The sequence below is a fragment of the Peromyscus leucopus genome, chromosome 8b (assembly GCF_004664715.2).
Source record: "Peromyscus leucopus breed LL Stock chromosome 8b, UCI_PerLeu_2.1, whole genome shotgun sequence".
In the NCBI taxonomy this organism is placed as follows: domain Eukaryota; kingdom Metazoa; phylum Chordata; class Mammalia; order Rodentia; family Cricetidae; genus Peromyscus; species Peromyscus leucopus.
In genome coordinates, this window is record NC_051086.1 from 97685800 (window position 1) to 97707706 (window position 21907).

Sequence of the window (21907 nt, forward strand, 5' to 3'; positions counted from 1 at the left end):
TTTATTCTTTTTATTTTTATGTGCACTGGTGTTTCGCCTGCACGTATGTCTGTGTAAAGGTATGTGAGTGCTGGGAATTGAACCCGGGTCCTCTGGAAGAGCAGCTGGTACTCTTAACCACTGAGCCACCTCTCCAGCCCAACACTAGATTCTTATTATGCCTCTGCCACTAACCAGCTCTGTGGTTCTAGGGCTGGCATGTCCTAACAGTGCCCATAGCATCACACGCAATGGGAAGACGCTCCTACAGGGAATGGCCAAGGCCAGGGTGGTCTTCGCCAGCAGTTACCTCCTGTGCCAGCTGTGGAGGGGGTCGGGCACCTCACAGCCACCACGTTCTACCTTCAGGCCAGCCTCACCTTGGGAGAGGACTGAGCTAGACCAGCTTCTGGAAGAAGTGAGCTGCTGGGGGGTGGAATGGATTCTGACTACAGAAAGGGGTCGGGGAGAAGAAATACTAGAAGGAACTGGGATTCTCCATCTAATACACACCTATGGATCTCCTGCTGGGTAGGTCCAGGGAATACCACTGAGACAGGGACAGATGCTTCAGGCTAGCATGTGGCTGAACAGATGACTGGAGGCAGTGTGACAAGAGGCACAGGAAAAGCAGGACAGAGGCCAGCGTGGGCTGATGAGGTCAGGGCTGGGTGAGAAGGCTGGTCAGCTCCCAGAGCACCAGGACCTGGCAGCACCGTGATTCACTCTCCGCCACAGCTCCCACCACGCTTACAGCAAGGAAGGTGGGCTGAGGACGAGGTCAGTCATTCAGGGAATTCAGCCCAGAGTAGCCCCAGGGGCTGGGGAGGGGCCTCGGATCCCAGGCAAAAGGCTTCAAAGGCTGGCTTCCCTCCCACTGCCTGAACCTGTTCCCAATCACAGCAGACTGAGGGCACCAGTCCCTGGCTGAAAAGCCTTGTGGGGGCACTTTCAGCCAACCCCAAGCTGGAGGGAAACTTTGGTTTGGGGTCATAGGGAGGACGAGGGTGGGGGTGGGGTATCAGTGGAAGTGTCTCACCTAGGGATGCCTACAAGCATCTTTGCCCCCACTGCTGGGCCAGTGGTCACACCCACTCCCCCAAAGACACACGGAAGATTTCCCCGTGGAAAGCAAACTCCAGATCACGGAGCAGTGCAGAGTGAGCATGCCCACTGGAAAGATCCTTTCCTTTCAAATGGTCCCCCTGGCCCTGAGACCCTGACTCCATTTCTCTAAGGGGGTGGCTGGCCCCAGATGGATGGGCTCCTCTGGGTCTTCTCTGAGGCCAAGGGCCCTGAGGGTAGCAGTTCCCTGCCATGCAGGCTACACACTTCTCTTTCCACAGAGCGAGATAAGATCTACCGCCCCATCTCGGAAAGCCTCCAAAGGCAGATTAATTGGACAGCCCTACACGAGTCGCATCGTTAAAACAACAGCCTGGGTTGTAAAGTTAAGTAGCAGTACTGTAATTGCTCTCTCGGTCAGCGACCAGCTGAGCCTGCGGCACGCCCCCCCCCCTCCCTTACCCCTGTGTGCCCTTTCCAGGGAAAATGAGCCTCTTTTCCATTTGGGAGCTGGTCCAGTTGCCTCGGACTTCTAGGTGGTGATGCATCTGCCTCACCTCCACCTCTCCAGCCACCAGGGTTACTTACTGAAGGGGAACCCCGTGGCTTCTTCCCAGGATGAAGCTCCATTTGGGGGACACTGGATCAACAAAGGAACGGGAAGACTGAATGCAGCCTTTGGTCTCCAAAGAGTCCCAGCAGTGGTGCTTGCTTTGTGACTTTGGGTGAGTTTCTTAACCTCTCTGTGCTTTATTTCTTATCCCCTCAGACAAGAACGGTAATAGGATAGATAGGCTTTGCCGTGTGGCTGTGATGATGAATGACATGGTGCCCGGAACACAGTGCACACTTTACAGATGACATTCACGGCTGCTGCTGCCATGACAAGAGGGGACAGCCCACTCTGAGGGTGAGTTCCTACAGCCATCTATTTACCTCTTGCTTAAGTAGACAGCCCTGCCTTCCCAGGGTAGGGAGGCAGGATGGGGTTGGAAATACACCCCAGCACCTCTCAGCCACCACTGTCGGAAGGACTCAGGCAAGGTCCCCCACTCAGAATGGGCAGCGGCTTGCCCATCTAACATCAGCAGAACGGGAAGTGTGTCTGGGGTATGTGCTGTCACTTCCACGGTCTCAGCCCCAGGAAAGTGGCCTCCTTCTGGGTAGCTCACCCCCCCCCCGACTCCCCTGTACTATTTTAAGGTATGGCCCCCTGTCCTCTCCCCAGACCAAATGAGATTCAATTAATTCAATTAAAGCAATTTTGGAAGCAGCTCCTGAAGGCTTTGGATGTGAGATAATTACCAGTAATTTGCTTCTGTGAAGAGGAAAAGGTTACGTAGGGTCTAGAGTGGAGAAAGAGGTAGCCCCCTCCTCACCAAATGCACGCAGATCGAGAAGGATTCCACACAGCAATCTTAGCTGCCCTCTCCCATTGGCCAAATTGCTTGCAGGTGGGAAGAGGGAGAATGTGGCCGTGGGAGGAGGGTGGGAAGACACTGGAGTGACAGGCTGCCCCTCCCCCATCCCTGAGTCCGTGGTGCCTGTGCGAGGTGGGGGTGGGGGGCTCCCCCTCCCTCTCCCCCACGACACGACGGGGCTTCGCGGCCCCAGCAGCCGATTACTCAGCCCCAGCCTCCCTGGATTTCGGATGCCTGGGCTTGCCTCTGGGATTGGATCCAGGGGCGATGGAATGCTATCCAGGTAGCTGAGGCCCGTGTAGAGGGAGCTTTGGAGATCAAGAACTTCCCTAGAATTTATGGGGGATATGGGTCAATGGGGCAGGAAGCACTGGAGGTGGGTAGTGACTACCTGTTCTCAAGTCTCACGAGATGCCCTCTCTGTCTCCTCCCACAACTTCTTCCCTCATACTCCAGCCCTTTCTGGTTCTGCCCGGTGTCCCATGGAAATCCCTTCCACTTTCTCGGTGGCAAATCTACTGTCCGCTTTCTGGCCCCGGGGCCACTAGTTTCTTCCTCCCCCCAACGCATATTACAGGTAGGTGTTCCTGTCCCCACCTCACTTTGCCTGGGATAGCCCTCTCCTGGCCAGGCCTCAGGTAGTCTGGAAGCTGAGGAGGGTAGGTAGGGCTGGTGCTGGAGGAAGCTAGAGTGTCCCATTCCTTGGGATCCCCTGTCCCAGGACACAATGCTTTAACAGTTAGGATGCCAAAGAAAAAGTCACTCATCCGGAAATGTCCCCCATGTACCCTCTTCTGCCTTTGCTTCTCTCATTCCCAGGAGTCGGTCTGTCGGCCCTTTGTTTCTCCCAGGGCACTCAGTGCACCCCTTCTCCAGCTGCAGGGCTGCTGGAGGTGGGGCCAGGGAGGAATTCCCTCAGTGAGCCCTTGATGGCCGCTGCCTCTTCAGCTGCCTCTTCATGGTGGGCCAGCTTGACTGTGAGGGAAGGCTGCGTCTCCACCACCTCATGCCTCTGCCTCCCAGGTCCCTCCACCACCACCACCACCGAGCTCAGATCCAGAACAAATGGAGGAATACAAAGACCTCCGCATTCCAGAGTTCATGTCAACAGGCCAGCCTCAGGACCCTAGCACAGAGGTAACTTGAGTGTTGGAAAGTGGAGACAAGATCTGTGTAGTTCAAGGTCATCCTCGGCTACATAAAGTTCAAAGCCAGCCTGGGCTACATGACACCCTGTCAAGGAATAAGTGGGGAGGGGAGGGGGGTTTGCAGGGGAGTGCGGAGAAAAAGAAAACTAAGAACGAGCCTGGTGTGATAGCATCTGCCTTTAATTCCAGCATTCTGGAGTCCCAGGCCTGCCAGAGCTACACAGGGCACCCGTCTCAAAAATAAATAATAAAGAAATAAATGTACATCTAAAAAGAAGAAAAGAAATCTGCAGTTTCTCTCCGCCTCATTTCTCACCACCCTCCCCCTTCTCTCTGGGTGCAATGTGTGCAGGAACACAGATCTCTTTATTTCGCTCCTCTGGCTTTTCTCTTTACCCATCCCTTTTCCTGCCTAATGTTTTCTGGACATGTTTCCCTAGGTGCTGCTGGGGAGGGAGGCTGAATGGCCATAGAAATCCCAAAGTTGATGATTTCACTTTCTTTGCTCATGGAAGCCTTGCCTGCTTCATTCTCCGAGCTCTGGCTAGAACCCCCGTGCCCAGCTCCTCCTGGCACACCCCTTGGCTCCCAGACATGCCCACAGCATCTGGTACTGCGACTCCTAGGCCAGTTACGGGTGAGGGCTTTCCTCCGGACTTCTCCATGGATCCTTCTTTCCCCTGCTCTGACACTGGCTTCAGCCCGAAGGAGGGACCCAGGGACCCAACGTCCCTGGCTGGTAAAGAAGGCTCCAGGCTGGGAAGCCTGTGTTCACTACTGCTTTCTGGGTGACCTGGACAAGTTACACACTCTCAGAGACTCACATGACTCCCTCTTAGCTAGGGGTGGGTGGCGTTACCATCACTTTCCCTCAAGGCTCGAGTTTTCTAAGGCAGACCTCAGAGTCTCCCATGAGACAGACAGCTCTCCAGGAATACAGCTCTGCTTCCTTGAATCAGCTAGGATGCATTCGGCAGCTTCTTGCGACCTCACGGTAGGCTGGACATGGAGCTGCTGACCCCCTGAGTCACGGAGCCAGGTCCGGCCAGGCCAGAAAGGGTAAAGAGTGGACCCCGTGGAGGATGGCAGCTTTTCTGATTTGTCTCTTTCCGGTGCCGATCCTCAGCTTCTCCCAAACGGAGAGGGACGCGTTCACTTCCAGGGAAGGGTGCTGCAGATTCCACACAGGACGTGTCCCCCATCTCGACGGCTCCCTTTCAGAGCTCAGCCGAGGCCTTAGGAAGGAGCTTGCCATTGCCCAGAAGGAAACTGTGCTGTCTGTGGCCCCCCCCCATCGGCCAGCCCATGACTAAAACACAGGGCAAATGATTAGGTCAAGTGTGCTACCCTGGTCTCTTTCTCGGTCCTGCTTCACACAAAGGGAGGCGAGATGATTTACGTGCTCCCCCGAGACCAAGGTTGCCAGAGATCACACTGAGGATCCTTCCTCTACTATTTACCCGTCTCCCAACCCTGACGTTCCCTTTATGAGAAGGGGCTGAGCGCCATGGGGTGGGCAGAGGCCAGAACCTGGATGGGCAGCTGGGATTCTCGTCCCTCCCCTTCCCACCAGCAAGGCCTACACCGCCACGGGCCTGTTCCTCTCTCTGGACAGAGGAGCCGCTCTTGGTCTCTGCAAGCTGGGGCCTGCTGTAGATGACTCCTCCCAGGCCTGGAGCTGTTGGGAATTCTTTGCTCCAACAGATCCTCAGGGAAGCCAGACTGCACGAGGCTCCTGACATGCCTCTGCCTCACTCAGGTCACAGCCCCTGAGCCCCGGGGATCAGCTGGCCCCACCGATGAGGGCCTTCCACCCCTGTGACCCTAGGCCTTTGTCTCACCTCCCTCAAGGCTTGTGCCTCCTTCCCCAAACCTGGAATTCTGCCTTAAGACTCAGCTCTGGGCCCTTCCAGCCTTTGGCCAGTCCATCTGGAAAATAAGAAATAAACCCCCTGCACTGCTAAGGAAATTTACCTTCTATCCTAGACAGAATTTATCATTTGGTCTTCTAGAGTGCAGATGCTCAGCCGAGAGGCCCGGGGTCTTTATTCCTCTGGGTCTTTATTTCCCCTTCTCTGCATCAGGGCTAATGAGCAAAACGATGCATCCAGGAGCCAGGGGTTTGGTTCAGTTGGTAGAGCATTTCCTTTCTTCCTTTTGTCCATCCTTCCTTCCCTTCTTTTTCAAGACAGAGTTTCTTGGTGTAACACCTTGGGCTGTCCTGGAACTGGCTTTGTAGACCAGGCTGGCCTCGAACTCACAGAGCTCTGCCTGTCCCTGCTTCCTGAGTATTGGGATTGAAGGTGTGCAAAGACACCTCTTGCTTTCTTATACAACCCTGAACCACCTGCCCAGGGGACTGGATCTCCCATATCAACCATAAATCAAGGGACTGGCCCACAGGCCAATCTGACGAAGGCAGTTCCTCAGTTGAGGTTCCCTCTTCCCAGTGACTCTAGTTGTGACAAATACTAACCAGCACAAGGGTACACTTGCACCCTGGGAACCCAAAAGCATTAGAAGCTAGGTTCCTGAGTTTAAGTCTACCTCCATAACCTTGAACCCCACCTAGAAACTGACAATGATAACATGTGCTTCATGAGGTTATTGTGGGACTCGGGCTGGGTTTAACTCAGGAGCGGGCACCTGCTTAGCATGTGAGGCCCCTGGATTCCATTCCCAGCCCTCACAAGAAAGTGGGGCGGGGGTAGGATTAAATAAAAACACAAAACTAGACTGGTGGGGTGGCTGAGTGTGTAAGGTCGCCTGCCACTACCATACCTGACAACCTGAGTTCAACCTCAGGACCCACATGGCAGAAGAAAAGCAGCTCCTGAATGCTGTCCTCTGACCTCAGCGTCGTCCTCTGACCTCCCGCGTGTGAGCTCACACATGGATCAGTGATACACTCAATATAAATAGTGTTTGAAAACTCCACAGAGTGCAGCGCTGTGGTGACCGCTGAGCAAGAGAACCTTGTCGTCAGAGTCTCAGCCAGGCCCCTGTGCCTCTGCCGGTCTCTGCTCCAGAGCCTGCCTGTGGGGGGGTCCGCTTCAAGCAAAGCCTGGGTGTGAGCAGGATGTGAGCAGTCTCCCTCAGACTTCCAGCAGCGTGTGTGGGTGAGTGAGTGTGAACTGCTCTGTGGTGAGGGGAGGCAGTCACACAGGAGGTGACTAAGGGGAAGGTCCTGTTGTGCTTCCAGGACAGCCCACTGGGCCTGAGGAGGATGGCTTCCAAAGAGGTGAGGTCCAGCCTGAAGGTCACCGAGGCAGGCGAGGCCTCTGATTTCTTTTATTTATTTGCTTATTTATTTATTTGTTTGTTTGTTTGTTTGTTTTTCAAAACAGAGTTTCTCTGTATAACAGTCCTGGCTGCCCTGGAACTCGCTTTGTAGCCCAGGCTGGGCTCGAACTCACAGAGATCTGTCTGTCTCTGCCTTCCAAGTGCTGGGATTAAAGGTGTGCGCCACCATCATCTATCTGGTTTTTTGTTTGTTTTAAATTATTTTGTTTTGGGACAGAGTCTTCATGTCCAGGCTACTCTCAAACTCACAACCCTCCTACATTCTTCTGAGTGTTGAGATTGCAGGTATGTGCCACCATGTCAGCCCGACTTCTTCATTCATGAAACACCCCCTACCTCCAGCCCCAGAACGCTTCCATCAGGCATGGGAGAAGGGGAGGACAGCTGTTTACTTTGGTGTTTGACTGACATCTAGAAATTCCTGGAACTCTACAGAATTGAACACACACACACACTCTCACACACACACACACACATATACACTCACACACACTCTCTCACACACACACTCACACACTCTCTCACACAAACACTCACACACACACTCTCACACAAACACTCACACACACTCTCACACACATACACTCACACACACTCCCTCTCACACTCACACTCTCACACACATACACATTCACACACACTCTCTCACACAAACACTCACACACATATACACTCACACACACTCTCTCACACAAACACACACACATATACACTCACACACATTCTCACACACATACACACTCACACACACATACCCCTCCTAAGATTAGGAGACATACTATGGTGGCTAAATACAGCATAAATATAAGGCCTCAGTGACAGTCCTCTGGTGTGGCAGTGAAAGAGGACAGTTTCCCCTCATAAGGGAAATGTAAAACAACAGGCAGCTGTCGGGGACACCCGTGGCTCCTCCCATTGTCCTTTCTGCGGGTCCCAGGATAAGCTCTGTTCTAAGTGACTGCCCTTTCACAAAAGCTGAAGCACGGCAGATTTACATCGGAATCAATAAAGCACTTTTACCATAGAAGGAAGAATTCTTTTTAGAACTTGTGCTTACTATGTGTGCGCACAAGTGTGTGTGTGTGTGTGTGTGTGTGTGTGTGTGTGTGTGTGTGTGCATGCATGCATTCATGAGTGGTGTGTGTGTGTGTGTGTGTGTGTGAGTGTGTGTGTGTGTGTGTATGAGCATGCATGCATCCATGAGTGGTGTGTGTGTGAGAGAGTGTGTGTGTGTGTGTGTGTGTGCATGCATGCATTCATGAGTGGTGTGTGTGTGTGTGTGTGTGAGTGTGTGTGTGTGTGTGTGTGTATGAGCATGCATGCATCCATGAGTGGTGTGTGGTGTGTGTGGTGTGGTGTGTGTGTGTGTGTGTGTGTGTGTGTGGTGTTTGCAGGCACAAGTCTGCTACAATTTTTTGGTAGCTGGTTCTCCTTATCCCTCTTGTTTCCGCTGTGCCGCATACTCCAGGCTCACTGGCCTAGGGCCTTCGGACGTTCTGGGGCTATTCCGTTTCTGCCTCCCACCTCACTGTAGGCATGCTTGAATTACCTCCCTTGGGTCAGCAGGGGTGTCTGAACTGCCCACAGATGATTTAATAGAAAACTAGCAACAGTGTGGGCTCTCATCATGGTGCCAGGCCCTTCTCACGCATGGGCAGTCCATTTCAGTTCTTCAGCAGTCCTGAAAGGGAGAGATGATTAGCTTCATTTTATAGGCAAGTGAAAGCAAGGCTCAGAGAGGGCAAGTGACGGACCTGAGGTTACACAGCCTCAGGTATCTCGTCTGTAAGATGGGATCATAATGGCACTGGCCTCGCCAGGTAGTTATCAGGATTCGATAAGACGGGGCTCGGGAAAGCTCTTGGCACGGAAGCTGTGTGTGCCTGGCACACAGTAGGACCTCGGCGAGCACCTTCCCGGCCCAGAACTTTGGACCAGTTTCTTCTGCTCCCTTCCTACCAGCCCGTCCCCTCAGGCCTGCACACTCCTCCAGCTGCCCCTACCCCCTGGACTGCCGATGCCTCATCCTTCCCTCTTCTCCTGAGCTCAGGGCACAACTGACTGGCCCCAGGGGTGGGTGTGGGACCGTGCCACACGCGTCGTCGGTCGCATGACGTGGCTGGGCGCCCTCGGTGTGGTGCACAAGGAAGGGAGCGCTGTTGCTGTTTGCCAGGTGCGAGGTGAACTGCCTGGGGGGGAGGGGGAGGGGGAGGGGGAGGGGACGCCCCTCCCTCCCGGCAGCTGATCCTCCGGGGTGTGGAGCCTGCTGCTGACTCAGCAAACACTACCGGTCCTGCACTGATTCGTCCTGGGAGACAACCCAGGAATTTGGGCCCACAGGCCCCACCTCCTGCTGGCTCCCCTTCTCCGGCTTCCCCCTTCCGGGGGGGGGGCCCAGCTCCTCCTCACCTTGAGTAGAGAACAGCCCCTTCCCTAGTGCCTCCTGGGCCTCAGCATCCTAGGACTCTCCTGGGGTCCATCGGGTCAATATTCTGATCGTGCCTGACCCCCAGGCACCACTCTCCAGCCTTTTGGCTGCCTGAAGAGAGCTCTGGCTGGGGGACGGGGGACGGGGGACGGGGGGGGGGCGGAGCTCTTGGTTCTGCAGTCAGTCCAGATGTAGCCTGCCTGGTACAGGTGCAGGGGCCCCAGCACCCACAGCTTTCTCTGCTTCTCTTTTTCTGTGTGACCTTGGGTAAGTAGCACAACCTCTCTGTGCCCACTTGCTGATGATTAGAGGGCGCAGTCGCAGTCTGTTTCTGTTACACCAGGACGGTGAGGATGAGTCCAGCCTCCCTCCACTCATCTCCACAACCCCAACCCCAACCGCCTGCCTAGCTGGAGGCGATCGTTACTGCCCCCACCCAATCGGGCAGCCCCTCAGTTAATGCTGAGAGCGGGCCTGTGTGAGGGTCCCGGGAGGACCCTCTCCGCCTCTGTGTGTGCTTCATCCGCTCAGGCTCACAGAGCATCCTGATACTCCAGCTGCCCAAGACACCTCCCGGGCTGGGGCAAGGTGCCCAAGGTCCTGCCCTGGGGTCTGCCCACTGGGTTTCTCTCCCCGGCTCTGTCCCTGGAGATGTACGGAGGGGGCATTCCCCAGGCTTCGCTCCTTCCAGGCCGGCAACTCTCCCCAGGGTGGACAAAACATGGCACAGCCCACGCCTGTGCTCTGAACAGGGAGGGAGCGCTGGAGGGGCCATGCTGGCCCTCTGGGAGCTGAGCAAGGAGAGGCCTGGACAGGAGAGGCCTGGACAGAAGCTCTGACCTGGAGTGAGAAGCATGTCGGAAGGACAAAGGAGAGGAACTGACTAGGGAGGTGAAGCTCCGGGGGGCCTTCTGGGAGAGGAGGGGGGCTCCCAGGAGGAAGGCTTGCCTCCTCATCCTCCTCAACTTCTTGACCCACACAGCTCCCCAGCCTCCCACTTTCTCCTCCGGCTCCTCCACCAGAGCCCTGTTCACCATCCTCTGCCCTCCTGCTCTGGGCTCACAGAGGAAACTCATTTCCAAGCACTTTTTGTCCTCTAAGCCTACCCGTCTCGGGCTATGGGGTGCTGGGAACAGCTTATTACAGTGATTAACGCTGCAATTAGAGCTGGGAAAACGGAGGCCGTGTGCTCTATGCTCGCTGCTTGGAGTGTCTCTCGCCCTAACCCAGTCTGCTCTCCCCTCCCTCTCCAGTCCACCCTGGGCTAAGTAATCCAACCAGGGCCCTCAGGTAGGAGCTGGGGAGCAGGCTCCTTGCTCCACTGCCCGGAATCGCCCCATTTCACTCATAGGGTGCCCGTCTGTATGGGGGGTGGGTGGTTTGCAGGAGCAGCAAGTAAATTGTGGTGGTGGTGATAGGCTGCCATGGGAATGGTGCATGGAGGCTGAATTGGACTCTTTTTTGGTTTGTTTGTTTGTTTTTGTTGTTGTTTTTTTTTTTTTGTTTTTTGAGACAGGGGTTTCTCTGTGTAGTTTTGGAGTCTGTCCTGGATCTTGCTCTGTAGACCAGGCTGGCCTCGAACTCACAGAGATCCGCCTGGCTCTGCCTCCCAAGTGCTGGGATTAAAGGTGTGCGCCACCACTGCCTGGCTGAATTGGACTCTCTAAGATCTCCCAGCGCCTAGGACCTCCTCAGGGACAGGCTTATGACAGTCCTTCTCATCCACTTCCCTAAGAGTTGTCTCCTCCACCCAGAGGGACAGGGCCTTTCCTTCTCCAAGTTCAAGGTGTTGGGGCAGTTATTGCCCCCCCCCCCCAAAGAGGCTGGGAACAGCTGGAATACCGCATTATATGAGCTCAGCATCCGGGAAGGACCCAGGGATCTTCTGAGCCTGGTCCTTCCCTCCTGGGCTCTAGCCTGACATCACTCAGTCTTCCGCTTCTCTCCTAGGCTTTGTTCCTTTCTATCTGTTGGGGGAGATGGAGTCCTGGGGGGGTGTTGTGCAAGCCCAGGTCTGTGCAGGGCATGTGCCTAATCATTCGAGACATTGTTCAAACTACCCCTCTCTGATGCAGCCTTTCCAGGTTTGTTCTCCTTCTGCCCCAGCTTCCCAGCTGACTGTGGGCCTCGGAGGCCTTCATCTGCTTCTGGCCCTGGAGCTCTCACTCAGCTCAGGGTCCGAGGTCCTCCCACAGGCTGTGCCTGCCATACAGCCCGGGAAACAGAGGCTGGTGGTTCAGCCAGTGCGGCAACTCAGAGGTGGCCAGTCCGCCAATGCTGTGAGTGAGGTTAGGTCCAAGGCTGAGTGGAGAGCCTGGCTGAGTCGCCCAGTTGCCAGCAGCCACTTCCATCACGAAGCAGGTTGAGCGAGTGCTGGGTACCTTGTTAAGCATTTTACTCAGGTTATGCCACTTAATCTCCCCCACAGCTCTGTCGGTTGGTAGGATCATCCCTATATTACCGGTGAGGAGACCTAAGTTCAGAAAGGTTAAGTGACTTGGCCAGGGCCACACAACCAGTAAAGTCACGAAGGCTGGATCTGAAAGACTCCAGAGTGCACATTCCTGACCACAATGTTAAGCTTTTCTTAGGGCTTGCCCAGAGGAAGAAGCTGGCCCTCCCTCCCCTCAGATCTCTCTGGGAAGAAGCCTGCTGTAGGGCAGATCACGGGGACAGGCAGGTGGAGCTGCGGTGACTCCAGCTTTCTGACTCTGCCAGGGTTTTGCCATTGACTGAAACAGAAAGTCCGTCCAGAGGACGCAGTCTCTGTGCAGACCTGGGTTCAAATCCCAGCTCTGTCTTAGATTTGCTGGGTGACCTCTTTAGCCTCGACTTTCATTCTCTCCTTTTTGTTTTTGTTTTTCTGAGACAGGGTTTCTCTGTGTAGCCCTGGCTGTCCTGGAATCCACTCTGTAGACTAGGCTGGCCTCGAACTCAGACACCCCCTGCCTCTGCTGGGATTAAAGGCATGTGTGTGCCACCACACTGCTGGGCTCACTGTCTCCCTCCCCACCTCCCTTTTTTGTTTGTTTGTTTGAGGCAGGTTCTCACTATGTAGCTCAGAATAGCCTTGAGTTCATTATGTAGCTCAGGCTGGCCTTGAATACACTATTTAGTCCAGGCTGACCCTAAATTCTCAAATCTCCTGTTGCAGTCTCCAGATCTCTGGGATTACAGATCTGAACCACCATGTCCAGCTTCTCCTCTTCCTTCCCCTCCTCCTCTTCTTTTTTGGTACTAGGTATTGGATCCAAGCCTTCATGTATGCTAAGCATAAACTTGACTACTGCTGGGGCCTCAGTTTCCCCATCTGAAAAAAATAGGTACTATCCCGCTCACCTGCCAAATTGTCATTCACCAGGTAGTTTACCAGATGCCACCTGTTATATAATATTAAGATTTGGAAAGCGGTGACCCTCAAGCAGACTGGGGTTTCCTAGTCTGCCCCTTCTTCCCTGAAGATTGTCCGGAGACGATGTGTGTGTGTAGTCAAGCAGTACCTTGTGGAAGGTGGGCTCTGTCGTCCCACCTTGGCCTGCTGCCAGGTCCCTCCCCCAAACTCTTGTCCCCACGGGGCTCTTCATCAGGGTGGGTGAAGGGCAAGCTGACCCCTGGCCTAGAGGTGAGGAGAGGAAGAAGGGGAGGTCGGGGTGGGGCTGACCCCACGGGAGGTCACCTGGGCAGTTAATCCAGCCTGACAGAGCTGGGATGAGCTGGGAGGAATTAGGCCCTTACAACATCCTTTCATCCGTCACCGCCTGCCCGCCCGCCCAGCCTCCCTCCTTCCTTCCTCTCTCTGCCCTTTTCTCCTCTCTCCCTCCCTTTGCTGGCAGCCCAGCCCTAATAAAATGCAGTGTCTCCAGCGAGTCTGCCCGGCTGCCGCCTCGCCGCTCCTGCCTGCACGCAGCCCTCAAACCAAAGGCTCAGCGCAGCCCCGCCTGGCAGCTGCCAGCTTAACCCTTGCCAGTCCAAGCCAGTCACATGGGCGTGGCCTCCTCCCAGGCTGGCTTGCAGGGTGGGTGAGGCCCACTTGGAGAGGTGCAGGCCAGGGTAGGGGCGGAGGTCCTGTCCTGGGGACAGGGCTTCTGTGTGGCGTGCACTGGGAGCCAGGCTCGTTCTCTGTCTTCTCATCTGTCTCAGGCCCATCCTCCCCCCAGAGACGCCAGCTGACAGGACACTAAGACCAGGCAGTGGTTCCAGGCTGAGCTGGGTCACAGTGGCTGCTGGGTGGTGTCCTGACTTTCTAAACAAGAATGCTTCTGTGCATGTGTGTCTCAGGATAGGGGAAGCTGACTGTATTCTGCATTTGTGTACTGGGGGCCCAAGCTGTCTTTGGTTTGTTGTTATATTAGTTTGATGTCACCTGTCTCAGGGGTGGTGTGTGCGTGTGTGTGTGTGTGTGTGTGTGTGTGTGTGTGTGTGTGTGTGTAAGGGATGTCATTTTCCTTAAAAGGGATGATTTTCTTCAAGTGGGACTTCGTATGTGTGACGAGAGGTATCACTATCTGTCTATCAGATAGGAAGCTGCATAGTGTGGTCATGCATCTATGCCACCTCCTGGTACACACACACACACACACACACACACACACACACACACACACATTCATCCTCCTCTCAGAAGCCTTGGAGTTGGGATCTGGAAGAAGGGGTCAGCATTTCCAGCACTGGCAGTCAGTGACAGCATCTAGAAGACTCCGAGCCAGGGCCACACCCTTCCCAAGAAGGCACACACGGACCCCCTCCCCCTGTCTCATGCTTCCCCACCCCAGTCTGAGGTCCTACCAGCTGCAGAAGAATCCCTCCAGTCCTGTCGGCCAGTCCCACGCTCACCCACGCTGAAAGGGATAGACAGGTGGGTGAGGGGCTGGGAGTGCCTGGGCGTGGAGGCAGGGGGTTTTACACGCATGTGCAAGCATGTCTATGTGTGAGCTCAAGATCAAAGAGCAGCCCCGAGGTGACCTGGCAACCACGGCGGCGGTGGTGGCAGAGAGGACAGCTGGCTGACAGAGAACGCCAAGCCACCAAGCAGAGTGGAGTCAGGGAGGCCTGGGTGGGAGCCTCCTACTCAGGCCTGCTCACGATGTGGGCAGCCACAGGGTCAGGAGCACCTGCCCCCCCAGCTCAGCATCCTCTAGAAACTCGGAGGTCCCCCACACACACTTAACACATCCCACAACCCCAGGCCTCCGGTCAGAGCTGCCTGCCGCTAGTCTCCAGTTCAAAGAGCACCGTGGTTATTTTCTTCTTCTTCTTTTTTTTATTAACATTATATATAAAGACTGGTCCAGTACGGAAGCAGAAATGAGAAGGCTGGGGAGGGGTGGGAGCTGGCTTCATTCCTGTCCCCTTGGGGTGGGACTCGGAGACCCACCACATCTCTCCTTACTCCTGCACCTCCCACGAAACCCGAATCCAGCAGGAGCTCACATCCCTCTTTCGGCTTGCAACACACAGGGAGATTGGTCCAGGAGGACCAGGGTCACATAAATAGGAAACCACAAGGGAGGAGACTGCTTCTCTTGGTTGCTCTTAAAAAAAAAACAACAAAAAAAAACCATACTATATATATAACTACAGTCTTTTACCTGTCCTTTGCTTCGATGTCCTACCACATCAGGGGCAGAGGAAAGTTAGCTTTGGGGGGACGCCTGGGCCAGGGAGAGGCATTGGTACCAGCCCTCCAAGCAGCCAGCCTCACCCCTAAGGCACTGAGTCCTAGGCCTCCTCTGGTCTCCTGGTCCTCACTGGCATCCTGCAGCTGGATGGAAGCAATCCATTTCCAAAGCTGCCCGTGGAGCGGGCGGGTGTTTGGGGATTCGTCTTGCTTGGTATATCTCTGCAGAGAGTTGGGGTTTGACCCCCTCCTCCCAGACTGCCAACTTACTGGGAGAAAAGGAAGGGGTGAAGGGGGGCAGGGAAGGCAGAGCAGAGCTGCCCGCCATGAGATGAGTGGGATTTGGTCCTAACTGGTAACAATGCCCTTTGTTGTCCTGTGTTTCAACAGCTTTTAAAACCAGAGTTGTGCAAAGTCCTACACATGGAAGAAGAAAATGGGGTCCAGGGGAGGGGCAGAGAGACGGCTCCTTTGATTCTTCCCTGGATATCAAAATGTTCCCTCATTTGGGGGAGTTTTCTTTGGTTTTAACCCTCAAAGCTTAAATGAGGGCGGGAGAGCGGAGAGTGCTAGATCAGGCCCCCACCTTGAGGATCAGCCATGATGTGATGTCCAATGTCTTTCAAAGAGTGGCTCACGCGGGGGTGGGGAGGCCTCGGTGGCTTAGGTCTGGCAGTGCTGGAATCCATGGCGCCTGGTGCCCCCGCGCAGGCTGGACCTGCAGATACTCCGGCTCTCCCCGTTTTTTGGAGATCTCAGACTATGTTTGAAAGGCTGGAAGGCGATGAGCCATCTAGAAGGCAATCCAGGTTCCTGGAGCAGAGAGCATGTGCTGTCCCCACTGGAGTGAAATGCCTCAACAGCTGGAGGGCACCCCAGTCTAAGCAGGGGGAAGGAGGTTGGTTTTGGGGGGCATCCTTGGTCCATGCATATCTCATCTGGAGGTTCTTGGGTCCCTGGAATAAGGGACAAGGGAGGGGGAAGGGGATCTTTCCCCTGTGCCCCTTGATGATTCCTGAGTGTCGCTAGGATAGGGCACCTTCTGCCTGGTCCTGGGGGTCCTTCGTTGTGGGGGGCGCAGGCCAGGTGGGTGCTCAGTACACAGCCCCAGGGTTAGGCGGGGGCCCCGGGGAGGCATGGTGCAGGGTCGCCGGCTGAGGTGGCTGCTGCTGTAAGTGGGGTCCGCTGAGGTTCTGTGCGTGGTACCAGGAGTTGGTGGGGTCTTCCAGGTAGTTGGGGGAGGCACTGTACGGGAGCGGCGGGGGCAGCTGGTTGCGGGCGGGGGCTGGAGTGGAGTGGGAAGACGTGTCCCAGAGGGCCGGGGACGGCGGCGAGTTGCAGGCCATGGAGTCGCTGTTGTTGGGACTGTGCTCCAGCGGCACCTCTCCGTTCTTGTAGAGCTTTTTGAACTTGGAGCGGCGGTTCTGGAACCAGATTTTCACCTGGACAGAATAAGAAAAGAGCAAGTAGTTAGCCTCTCTGGGGTGCCAAAGGGAACCCCACAGGGAGCCCAGCCTGGAGAAGGCAAGAGCAGTACCCAGCCTCTCGGGGAAACCAGGCAAAAAGCCCAGGACCTCCCCTCGCCAGCCAGCATCTTTCTTTCCGGTCGCAAAAGAACCGCGGCTTGGAACGTTCTCCTGGTCCGGTTTGCCGCTTCTTCCGAAGTGCGACCTTAAGCAGGTTACTTAACCTCTCTGGCCTCACCTCCCTCTCATTGCAAAATGGAGACCATGACAACACTATCACCTATCTCAAAGGGCCACTGTAAGGCTCAAGAAAGTTAAGACATATAGCAAACTTAAATGGTCTACTCTACAGCAAGCCCTCAACAAAAAGGCACCCTAAAGCTGGACCAGGGGAGTTTGTGGGCAGATTTTGCCCACATCAGAAGCCTGAAGCCGAGGTTCACAGATACACAGGGACAAACACACACCCACACAGGTATCTCCATACTCGGCAACATACCCACTCACAGCCCCACACAGCCTGTGCAGCTATAAATGCACGCAGATGCACCCAGATAAGCACCCCAACATGCACACCCCCATTCACGTACAGGCACGAAGGGTTCTTGGGTTCTGACTGGGTATTGGAGGTGACCCAGGGACTCAGGAGCAAGTGAATTAGAGTCCCCAGATTTCCCTTGGGGTAATCTCCCCTTCCCCCTGCTTCTCTCCACCCCATGACTGGTACAAACAATGAATCAGCTCTTCACCAGGTGACCCAGATTCCCGATGGACCAGGCCCCACGCAGCCCAGCCGTAACCGAGGCTAGTCTGTCAACACCTGTAGAGAGCCGGGTACCCAACATTCCTCCCCAGAGCAGGGAGACTTCTTGGTGTTTAGGGACAGGTAAAGGGGTGGGGGGTGGGGGGTAGACTCCCACTTCCTGACTCTATGGCCTTTTGGTGGAGAACCTCTCGGCTTGACTTTCGGCAGAGGCATTTGGGTGTTGAAGCAGGACCAGGTTTTTATACAAGCATACATTTTAATGTATGAGCTAACTGGTGCTCCACAGATACTTGCCTTCTGTTTGCAAAATGACCCTTAAAGGACCCCCCCCCTTCACTCCTTATGTGAGTATTCCCTGGCATGTCGCCTGTGTGCCCTACGCACACATACTTAGTCTGGGAGAGAGACACGTCCTGTAACATTGCTGAGGGCCTTGGGAGCTGGGAGTTCTGGGGGGCAGGGGAGGACATCCCTCTGTGACAGACATACCCAGTTGCATAAGTTCACAGAGATGCACACTGCACCCGTCTGCACTCGCTACTGTAAACCTTTCTGTCAAAGCTGAGACTCCTCACTCAACCCACAGGCAGGAGTTCCCGCAATCTGCTGAGGGGCAGGGGTTTGGGGGTGTGCTTAAATGGCCAGCTAGGCTCATAGGTACCTAGGGAATCCCCGGTCCCTCATGCTCCCATCTGCCCCCAGGGACCCTTGAGCATTCAGTGCTCACCTGTGTTTGTGTGAGGCCCAGCTGTGCCGCTAACTCGGCGCGCTCAGGCAAGGCCAGATACTGGGCTTTCTGGAACCGGCGCTGCAGGGCAGCCAGCTGGTAACTGGAGTAGATGGTGCGCGGCTTTCGGACCTTCTTGGGTTTTCCGTTCACCATGCGCACTTCGGCTTCTGGTTCCTCTTTCACCGACACTGCAAGGGGGGGGATATGCACCAGTTTAGCTTCGGCCTGCGACCCCTGTGCTCTCCGAGACCCCCCGCTGTCGGACGCCGCACCCTCCGGCCCACTGATCTCCCCTGGACTTCTTTGGAGCGTTGTGCCGCCCGCGCCCAGGGAGGGAACCGCGGCGACCGAGCCGGACCGGCGGCCGCCCACGACGCGGCGCTCCCAGCTCCGCACCCCGGCCCCGGAGCGCCAGCCCCGGCGCCAGGAACCGACTGGGCGAGGACCGCGCGGCTTCGCTCGCTCGTGACGCCTTCCCGGCTCAGCCCCTCGTCTGCGGTCCTTCCTCTAGTGACCCACCTAGCTGGCGGTGGCGTCCCACACCTTCTAGTCCTCCCATCCCCTTTTAATAAGCTTCCTAGTTCAGGATAATTTGTTTCAGAAAAATTGCAAAGATAGTACAGACATTCTTTCTGTTTTCTTTTTCTTTCTCCCTCTCCCTCCTTCCTTCCTTTCTCTTCCTTTTCTTTCTCTTTCTTCCTCCCCTTCCTTTTCTTCCTTCCCTCTGTTGCTTTCTTCCGTGCTTGTCCTGACGGTCCTCCTTACATTTCTTTCTGTCTATCCCCACCTCTCTCCGCATCTCTGCTACTCGATCTCTCCTTCCTCCATTTCTGTGACTTCTTTGGGTCTTTCTCCACGTGCCCTTCGCTACTCCGAGTCTCCCCAGACGGCGTCCTGAGGAAGGGTCTCGGGGCCTCTTAAGCCCTCAAGCTACCGCGGGCTGCTGACTCAAGTGCCCCCCACGATCGAAGCTTCCCCCATCACCCAGAGCGCGCTCTCTGTGGCCCCAGCTGCCCCAGAATCTCCAGGAGACCGCGCGGCGCACAGTGCTGGCCCCACACAGCGTCGCCCATCCTCTCTGGGGGTCATTTAACTCATCTCTTTCAACTCTTCTATTTCTTACCCCCCACGTTTCCCTAGATTTCAGCTCCCATTCCCAGACTTCCTCTCCCTCGGGGACCTTCTAGTGCCTGGCACCCTCTCCGCAGCCCCGGCGTCCTCACCTGGGTCCTGGGCAGGCAGCGGCTGCTCCCGGTACGCTCCATACTGCCTGTAGGAGCCCCCGTAGGTATATTCCGACTTGGGCGAGTAAGCGCCGGTGCCAGCGAGCCCATTGAGATTGAACTGGTGGTGGTAGGTGTAGGGGTTCACCGTCTGGCCGTAGGGCTGGCCCGAGTAGTAGTCATGCTGGGGAGCGCTGTAATAGCCCAGGTCAGTGACGGAAGACTCGGGCAGGGTGGGCGAGTCCTTGGAGCCCGCATGGCAGCTAAGCGAGCTGGAGATGTCGGTGAGGATGCTGCTGAGCTTGCGATCGAAGGAGCCGCTCATGCTGGCGGGCGCCGCGGCTCCCCGGGCCTCCTCCGAGCAGCGCGGAAGCGGGCGGACAGGAGCGCCGGGTAGGCGGAGGAGCCCAGGTGGGATGTGTGTCCTGAGGGCGAGGGCAGGGCCTGGTCGCGTCTGGGGGAGGGGGTGGCCGAAGGGCGCTTAGACCATCGCCGGTCGTCGCTCGGTCGCTGCGTGCCTCTCTCCGCGTCCCAAGCCACAGTCAAATGCTGCCAGCTCCGCCCGGCCAGCCGGTTATAGACTCAATGTTGAGTCGGAGAGGGAGGCTCCTGCGCGCTGATTGGCTGCAAGTCTTGCCTTCGAGGCAAAACATGCTCGCGCTTTCTCACTGGCTCCCCCAACCCTCTTTGTTGTTACCTCAAATGCACACACACACACACACACACACACACACACACACACACACACACAACCGACACCACCACCTCGTTCCTCCTGTGTTCAAGCCCAGATAAATCCTCTGAAGCAGGGGCTGTGTGGAGGGGGTGACTATGCAGAGCCCCCAGGGGCAACCCGTCTGTTTTCGTGGCTAGGGGTGGGCTTAGGTGAGATGAGGAAGGAGGGGAATTTGCCCATTGGGTATTTGTGGGAGGAGGTGGTCCTTGGTGATGTATGTGTGTACTATGCAAATGACAGACAGATAAGGTGCCAAAGACCCAGGGTCGGTGAAAATACTGTGATCGTTTTTAAAATCCGAAGGGAAAAAAAATGAAAAAGAACTTCCATGTTAAAAAAAAGTATGAGTATATTAATATATTCTCTTCCTGACACTGCAGTCATAAAATGTAGTTTTTTTAAATTATGAAGGAAGAGTCTCGCCAGGTAAACTTACCCTGGGCCTGCAAAAGCGCTAAGTCGAGCTTGATAGCATGTTACTGGAGCAAGGCTGAATGGATTTAGGGGCTGCTCTAGAGAATGGAGGCACCCCAAATGTAGGTGTGCAGTTTCAGAGATGGACCAGGTTGAACTGAAAGAGCGACGAGGCGGCAGTCCCTATATTTAGGCTGGCTTTCTGTGTACCTAAGTAGGTCTGGGGGCCGGTTCCGCACAAATGGGACAGCGCTTGGGAGGGCGGACCTCGTTAGGGGTTAAGGGTAGAGGATTTTACATGTTCCACAGAATCCAAAAGGTCTGCGGTGCATGCACGAGTGCCCGTGAGAAAGTGTGCGTGTGTGTGTGCGTGTGCGTGTGCGTGTGTGTGAAGCAGCGGGAGCACACACAGGATTGTGAACTACCACCGTCAGTTGTGCGTGTCCGAGTGTGCATAAATATCTGTCTATGGAGACCCATCTATCTCCAATAGTTAAGAGCCATGGCCTGCCACTCAGCGTCTTCCCTCCATGGAGACCCGGATGAAGAGGGCCCCATCTCCTAGACCACGTCTGGCTCTCAAAGCCCGTTCCCGGGTAATACTTGCTGTTCCGGGTGCCAAACCCAAACCCATTTCTCTATTGCATCCCCGCTTCTCCCCAACCTATCCTAGGGGGAAAGAGGGCTTCTCCCAGTTTCCTAACACCCCCACCCCTCCCGCCTTCTTTACCCTTCTGGCCCAGTCTCCCCTTGCTTTGCCTAGCCAAGACGCACCATGTCGAGGACACGCAGTGCCAGCGCGCCACCACGTGGCTGCTCCTGGGCTCTGCAGTCTGTCTTAAGGCCCCAGTGGAACTAGACCGCCGAGAGGAAAGGGGTCTCATTCTATGTAGAGTGTGTAGGGGGCTCGGTGGGTCTTTCCGATGCCAGGACCCTGCCCCAGGCTGCCGAGCCTGGAAAGACTTGGGCTTGGCGGGGCAGAGGGCCTAGGTCGGGGCGCAAGGACAGGAGTAGGTGATCGCCTGGCCTGGGCCGCCCCGGGAGGCCGCCGCGTGGGAAAGGTGGGGGCGGGGGCAGGCGAGGAGAGCGCTATCTGTCTGTCTATCTGAGCGTCCCCCCAGCTCCTATCGCCCGCCGCTGCGAGCTCGTGGCGGGGCGAGTTGCCACCCGCTCTGGATGCCCTCTGTTCTTCTGCCAAGAGGGCGCCCAGGGAGCCCGGGGCGTTGGGGGCAGGAAGGGCACTGGGCTGTCGGTTCCCCTCCCAGGATGCGAGCGGGGGCGGCGGGCAGGGCCTGCTTTGGAGCCCCCAGCTGCCTACAGGGAAGGGACAGCGTCGGGCAAACCCTGTCTCGTGGGTTCGTTCATTCATTTGGGGTGACAGGTGATTAGAAGACGCCCCAATCTCTCTCTCACCCCACCTGGGCCTGGCTCCTGAGCTAAACGTGGGTGAGCATAGGAACCTTGGGGTTGTAGTGAGTTCTTTTAGGGTAATTTCTAAGGTCTGTTGTACTCTAGAAACGCACTCAAATCACAACATCAGCAGCGTTTAAGGCCGGGCGTGGTGACGCACACCTTTAACGCTAGCAGAGGCAGGTGAATCTCTGTGAGTTC

The 21907-nt window shown here is 55.8% G+C and overlaps 1 protein-coding gene across 1 annotated transcript; it reads right to left on the reverse strand.

Annotated features, from left to right (window-relative positions):
• Positions 1–14581: 14581 nt before the first annotated feature.
• On the reverse strand, positions 14582–19967 carry Dlx3 (distal-less homeobox 3). Its single transcript, XM_028869110.2, has 3 exons — positions 19147–19967; positions 17921–18111; positions 14582–16403 (listed from the first exon to the last, which is right to left on the reverse strand). The coding sequence occupies exons 1-3, from the start codon at positions 19469–19471 to the stop codon at positions 16056–16058; spliced, it is 864 nt and encodes a 287-aa protein (XP_028724943.1). The 5' UTR covers positions 19472–19967; the 3' UTR covers positions 14582–16055.
• Between the last annotated feature and the right edge of the window lie 1940 nt (positions 19968–21907).